Here is a 6,147-nt window from a genome sequence, read left to right as displayed (position 1 = left end):
AGGAGCAGAAGCTGGTGTGACCTACAGCAGCCCTAGAGCATATCTCAGAGCAGCACCGGGAAAACGGGTTCTGCTCTGTGGCAGAGCCCTGGAGTCCTGGAACTTAAGCCTGTGGGTCCGGCAAAGCAGCATAAGGCAGCCAGAAGGGATGAGCTGTTGCCTGACACTCCAGGCAGGACCCCCCAGTGTCAGGACAGACACCAGACCACAGGGTGCTTTGCCACAGGAGAGACCCCAACTGCAGGCCTCTGGTGTGACTGGTACAATTACGGGGAAGGCCTGGGTGGGGGCAGGGATGAGGTGCACGCATTAGCAGGCTGCAATTAGACAGTGTTTCTGGGCTTCCATGGTACCATGTTACCCAACATGGCCTGCAGCTTCCCAGAGCTTCCTGGGTTGTGCAAGCGCCACAACAGCAGCTGATTCTGGGGCGAATCATTACTCATGTTTTGCAGATGGGGAAAACCGAGGCACGAAAGCCCCAGGACATCCCGGAAGGCCCCACAGTGAGTCAGCAGCAGGGCCAGGATAATTTAATAAACATTAGGGGTGGAAGGGACCTCAGAAGATCATCACGTCCAGCCCTCTGTCCCAGGGGCAGGAAGTCAGCTAGGGTTAAAGGATCCCAGCAAGGTAAGTGTCCAAACGTTTCTTAAAAGAGTCCAGAGTAGGTGTTTGCACCACCTCTGGAGGGAGTCTATTCCAGCCCTTGGGGGCTCGGACAGTAAAGAAGTTTTTCCTTATGTCCAGCCTAAAAGGGTCTTGCAGGACTTTATGACCGTTGGACCTTGTCATCCCTTGGGGTGCTCTGGTGAACAGGCGTTACCCCAGATCCTGATGCACACCCCTTATATACTTATAGGCCGAATATATACACTTATATGATGAAGGGTTCTGGACTTCCTGGCTCCCTGCCCACGTTCAGGCCACTGGGCTGCAGGGGGCTGTGGCTCTGTGAGGTTGCACCCACCTGCTTGTGGCCCTGGGAGCTGTGTCCAGCCATCTCCATGCCTGGTGCCAGGTTGCGCTTGGACCTCTGCAGGAACCTGGCTACTAGCCCACGGGTGCTGCGGCAAACCTTCAGGTCCCCCAGGGAGCGCGTCCCTGCCTTCGACAGCCTCTGCGTCACCTTCTTGGGCACCGGCAGCCGATTCTTCCCAGCAGAGCTGGCCCGGAGGAGCGGGGGAGAGTCCCAGTGTGAGGCACGGAGCAGGCAGGCTTCTGAGCACAGCCCTGGTGGGAGGGGAGCCCATGAGAACCACAGCCGCAGGACACCTGATGGGCACATGCCCAGATGCTGCAACCAGCAGCCCCAGTGCCCCACTGCTGCCCCTGCCTCTCCTGGGAGTGGGGCAGAGTGCCAGTGGGTAGGGGGGACAACACAACACCCCTATCCAGCCCCAGCTCCCATCAGCCCATTCCCACTGAAACAGGTATCGCTCATAGTTCACGCTCTGCCCAGTTCCAGCCTCCAGCCACAGAGCAGATGCTGGCCCAGAGCATCCCCAGCACCGCAGATGCTGCCTGACCTGTATCTGCAGAGGAGTTGGACACGTTGTCCTCCAGTGCTTTGGTATAAAGCAGTTCCCTGAAGTCACCTGGGAGCAGAGAGAATGAGCATGAGGACTACCACAGCCCGTCCGTGCTACTCATGTGTGCATCAGTGTTCACTCCCCAATGTGCCATCCCCAAGCCAGTGTGCTCCGACAGTGACACTGACACGCAGGGCCTCAACAGGCCACCTCGCCCTTGCCCCCCCACCCCCTTTCCGGCCGTATCATCCGAGCATGAACAGCTTGGACTTGGCAGACGGACACATGGACCATACCCCTCATCCCCACCTACCTGGGTTGCCAGCGGCAACAATGCCGGGGTCACTGTGTGACCGCACAAGGGGACGCTGGCCCAGGCCCTGTGCTGGAGATGCCAGGCAGGAGGCCTCACTGCTGCGCCGTTGCCGGCCCACACGCCTGCTGTCCCGGCACCCCGGTGGCACACTCCTGCCCTTGAGCCGCACCTCGGGGAAGCAGGGCCCTGCACAGCGCGACAGCCCCTCCAGCCGGTTGCAGCTGTGGGCCACGGCGCCCCCAGCCAGGTGGCCCTCAAGCACAGCGTCGGGTGTGGAGCAGGAGTAGGAGCGTTCGCCACGCACGCGAGGCCGGGATGGCTCCTCAAAGGGGCCCTGCAGGCCCAGCGTGGGGCTGCCAGGGTGGTGGCTGCACTGCATGCAGTCCACGCTAAGGCAGTAGTCAGCACGGCTGCGCTGGATGGAGCGGAACAGCACGTAGTCCATGGAGCGCACGGAACCCTGCAGCTCCAGCAGGCATGAGTCCTCCGAGGGGCTGCTGTCGCCGGGGATGTCCATGATCTCAGACATAATCAGGGACCCGCTGTCCATGGATACTGCAACACACATGCCTGGCATTGGGAGGGGGTGGGCAGGCACGTGGCCCTCAGGGCAGGGCCCAGCCTCACCCCTTTGCCTACCATGTGCTGCCATCCTGGCCCAGCCTGCAGGCATGGTGACCCCTCCCCATGCACTGCACCCCCAGCTTGTGGGCACAGTGCCTCCTGCACTGCTTCTCCCTGGCCAGCTGCCCCCCAACTCCCCATCTGCCCTCCCAACACCCACAGAACAGCAGAGTGTGAACTTTGCTGCTGTGCTCTCTACTGCTACCAAGCCCCACCCTCGCAGCCCAGCCATAGGCCCTATTCCTTATCCCACTCCCATGCTGCCCAGGGCTGCCATTACCTTCTCCACTGAGCACAATGGAGGGGACACGGTCACAGGTGCAGACATGCGAGGTGTCCGTCAGCTGCGAGTCGAACAGTGTGGCCTAAGGGACACATGGATGGTCACAGCCTGACACCAGTCCTGGGCGTGGGCTGTGTGAGAAGGGAGGCAGCACATGCTGCGGGGAGCCCCCAGCTATGCTCTGGCCCCCACACTCCCTGGGGCCATCATGACCCCCTGCCCAGCACCGTGCAGAATGCGCCTGCCCAGGCCCGTGCCCGTACCTGGCTGTCTCCCTGAAGCCCCATGACAGTCTCATAGGATGGAGGGAAGTCAGTGGGGTAGAGGGGCACAGGGCTGTCCATGGAGCCGTTGTAGGTGATGCTGCGGGAAGAGGTGGGAGAGGCCGTGTTAACCACAGAGGAGGACAGACCTCACACACAGCTCCACAGCTCCCCCTTGCCCTCCCTCCTCTGGCTTCCCCATACTTGGCTGGGCCCTGCCCCTGCCCCAGCCCCCCCCCCACAGCACCTCTGGGCATCCGTCTCGGAGCTGCATGTGTACTCTGGTGGGTAGTAGGGGGGTGGCGGCACTGGGGGCACAAACTCCTCAAAGTCCATCATGGTCTGCAGGAAGGTGTCCGGGGGTGACGTGCACTCCAGGGTCACAGAGCTGGAGCGTGGCAGGCCCAGCTGCGGGGAGAGGGGAATGAGGGGCAGCTGTAGGGCCCTGAGGGGCTGTGTCCCCTCTGCCTCCTGCTTTTGGGGTCCAACAGGGTCACAGTCACAATACCAGTGCCTGATGCCCTGAGCTCCTGACTAGGGCCTTGGCTGTGGGGAGGCCTGGCCAGCACAGGGCTGTAACCAGCCCTGGGAGATATGGGCAGGATCTGGCTCCCTCTGGGCTCTCCCTGACACCCACCGCTGAAGCACCAGCCCATGGGGCCATCCCCAGGCTGCTGCTCAGTGTGGCCAGGGCACAGCTCTGGGGGAGAGTCAGGTAATGTCTGTGTGTGGGGGTGGAGGGCTCTGGACCAAGCCTCTGCTGTGCAATGAGGACAGGGCAAGGGACTGCGGGCAGCGCTCACCATGTGGATAACGTCCAGGGAAAAGATCTGGATGCAGCACATGACAGCAGAGAGCGTGCACATGATGGTGGAGAAAATGGTCAGGCCGCAGATGCTGAACAGCAGGTCCTGGGCAGGGGGCACAGAGGGGCCCTGAATGCTCCTCTTCACATGCCAAGCCCACCGCTCTGGTGATGAGCCTCTGGGCCCTGGCCCTGGCCCTGGCCCGGGCCCAGTGCAGCCCTGCCTGCAGCATCAGGCTTAGAGCATCTCCCCAAGCACCAAGCCGCCCCAGCCTGGCACAGCCCCCCTCCCCCCGGCCTAGCCAGTGTGGCCCCAGCCCCTGCAACACCATTACCTTCAGTGCCATGCGGATGCTGCGGCAGTCAGGGTTGGCAAACATGACCAGCCTGTCGGGGTGGTGGCTGCAGGGGCCAGGCACATGCTGCAGGCCGGAGCGGACCGAGCAACACATGCACATGTCCATCTCCTGCGGGAAGCGAGACACTGGGTGAGGGATGGCCAGGTCCCGGAGCCCCAGCCCTGCTGGTGCTCCCCTCCTAGAGCAGACCGTCCCCTTGCCCTGTGCCCATCCCTTGTCCCATCCCATCACCCAGCCCCCGAGGCACGAGCCTGCACTACTGCCCAGGCTCAGCCACGCAGCCTCCCCCAACTCTCCATTTCCTGAGGCTCCAGCCCAGCAGCCACAGCTCAGGGCCTCACCTGCTCACAGGCCTCCAGGGACTTCACGAGCTGGGCGTTCTGACAGGAGAGGATGGAGCCAGCCAGGCCCAGCATGACGCCCAGCACAGACAGCAGCGTGAAGAAGGTGATCTGGAACAGGGCAGAAGGGGAACGGGCCAACCGGCACGTGCAGGTGAGGGGAGCCTGGCTTTGCCCTCTGCCCCGCACCAAGGCACCCAGAGATGCAGGGGCCCCTAGCAGGACGAGCACCCCTGCCCCACATGCAGCTGACACCTACCACCACCGTGACAGGCCGTTTCCAGGAGACAATGCCAACAAGCCCCGACAAGGCCAGCTGGGGACAGACAGACAACGACCCTGAAGAAGACGGGGGCGGGAGGATGTCCCACACATCCCCTGCCCTCCCCATGCCTACACTCTGCTCCCTGCCTGCAGCCCATGCCCTGCACATGCACAACAGGCAGGCGCCTCCTTGCCGGCCAAGCAAGGAAAGTGCTGATTCAGGGCACTCAGGAGCAGGCAGGAGCAGCTCAATGCTGGCCAGTGGGACCCTGGCCAGGGCAGCCCATCAGGGGTGCCATGCTGCAGGGGTGGGGTGGGGTGGGGGGCTTGGCACCGTTTGGGCTGAAGGGCATAGGCAGGGAGACCAGAGATGCTCAGGGCCTGTCTAGCTCCCTCTGTAAAACAGGGAGGATCCTGTACCCGGTCATGCCAGCTGGAAAGTGATACAGGTGAGCAAGCAGCACCAGGGTCAGGGACTGGGGCTGGCAGCACAGGACATGGGGGAGGCCTGGGGACAATGGAAGAGCCCATCAAGGGGTCCTGGCACAAGAGGAATTGCCTACATGCTGCCCAGCCGCTGCCCCTCCTGGGCCCCATGGGCTGGCACAAGCTCGCAGAGCGTACTGCTCCCCTTATGCCCAGCAGGAGAACGGCACCCTTGGGTGGACAGCCAGGGAGACTCCTGCCCCCCCGCCCCAGAGCAGAGCCAGCCCTAGAAACTCCCTGCATGGCTGGACCCCTGGCTGCCCTGCAGAAGGTAGCACCCCCTTGGCCTTGCGGGTCTGCCCGAGACTCACCGAGAAGCCGGCCCAGTAGGGGCAGGAGTGCCGGATCTTGGGGGCAGGCGTGATAGTGGCTGCCACGAGGCTGAAGGTGATGATGAGGATGCCCAGGATCACTTGGATGAAGCCCAGCACAAGCAGGATCTGCAGCCAGGTCCTCTGCATGCGGAGGTGCGTGAGGCTGCGAGAGCTGCGGCCGGTCAGCGAGTGGCTGGAGTCGCTGGAGGATGGCATGGTGATCCCCCCAGGGCAGGATGGGAGCAGCGGCCCCAGCGGGTCAGCGGAGCGGCAGCTGGAGGGAGGGCAGCGAGGGGCCGCAGCAGCTGGGGACAGGCCTGGGAGCCGGGTAGGCCCCGCTTTGCTCTGCGGGCAACTCTGAGCTGGACACGCGGTGCCTCGCCCGGTTGGGAAGACAGCCGGGACCCCTGGCCAGGCACAGGGGGCAGGCAGGACTGCGGCTTGCTCTGGCCCCCGAGTGTGCTGCGGTGGGCCCGGGCAGCAAGACTGTCCTAGGAGCACTTCTCAGGGCTGGAGCATCCCGGGCGAGGGGCGCGGGGCAGAACCGGCTCCTGGGGGCC

The 6,147-nt window shown here is 63.5% G+C and overlaps 2 protein-coding genes across 4 annotated transcripts in view; both read right to left on the bottom strand.

Annotated features, from left to right (window-relative positions):
• The window catches only part of FAM189B (family with sequence similarity 189 member B), a 7,504-nt gene extending 1,639 nt beyond the window's left edge, over positions 1–5,865 (bottom strand). Inside the window, exons 1-11 of one of the 3 annotated variants that reach the window (XM_025212617.1) lie at positions 5,585–5,865; positions 4,783–4,839; positions 4,524–4,634; positions 4,159–4,290; positions 3,822–3,929; positions 3,266–3,426; positions 3,019–3,118; positions 2,753–2,837; positions 1,846–2,418; positions 1,530–1,598; positions 971–1,233 (exon numbers count right to left, since the gene is read on the bottom strand). In XM_025212617.1, coding sequence (XP_025068402.1) covers positions 971–1,233; positions 1,530–1,598; positions 1,846–2,418; positions 2,753–2,837; positions 3,019–3,118; positions 3,266–3,426; positions 3,822–3,929; positions 4,159–4,290; positions 4,524–4,634; positions 4,783–4,839; positions 5,585–5,803 — 1,878 coding nt within the window. In that variant the 5' untranslated portion in view covers positions 5,804–5,865. The remainder of the gene's footprint in view (positions 1–970; positions 1,234–1,529; positions 1,599–1,845; positions 2,419–2,752; positions 2,838–3,018; positions 3,119–3,265; positions 3,427–3,821; positions 3,930–4,158; positions 4,291–4,523; positions 4,635–4,782; positions 4,840–5,584) is intronic. The other 2 variants (XM_025212618.1, XM_025212619.1) reach the window with 2 other exon arrangements.
• The window catches only part of LOC102374423 (glucosylceramidase-like), a 17,105-nt gene that overhangs the window by 7,037 nt on the left and 3,921 nt on the right, over positions 1–6,147 (bottom strand). The window lies entirely within an intron of this gene.

This window comes from Alligator sinensis, unplaced genomic scaffold, assembly GCF_000455745.1.
Source record: "Alligator sinensis unplaced genomic scaffold, ASM45574v1 scaffold1165_1, whole genome shotgun sequence".
NCBI classification, from domain to species: Eukaryota; Metazoa; Chordata; order Crocodylia; family Alligatoridae; genus Alligator; species Alligator sinensis.
Note: the sequence above shows the minus strand (reverse complement) of the source record. Positions and strands in the feature narration are given on the sequence as shown.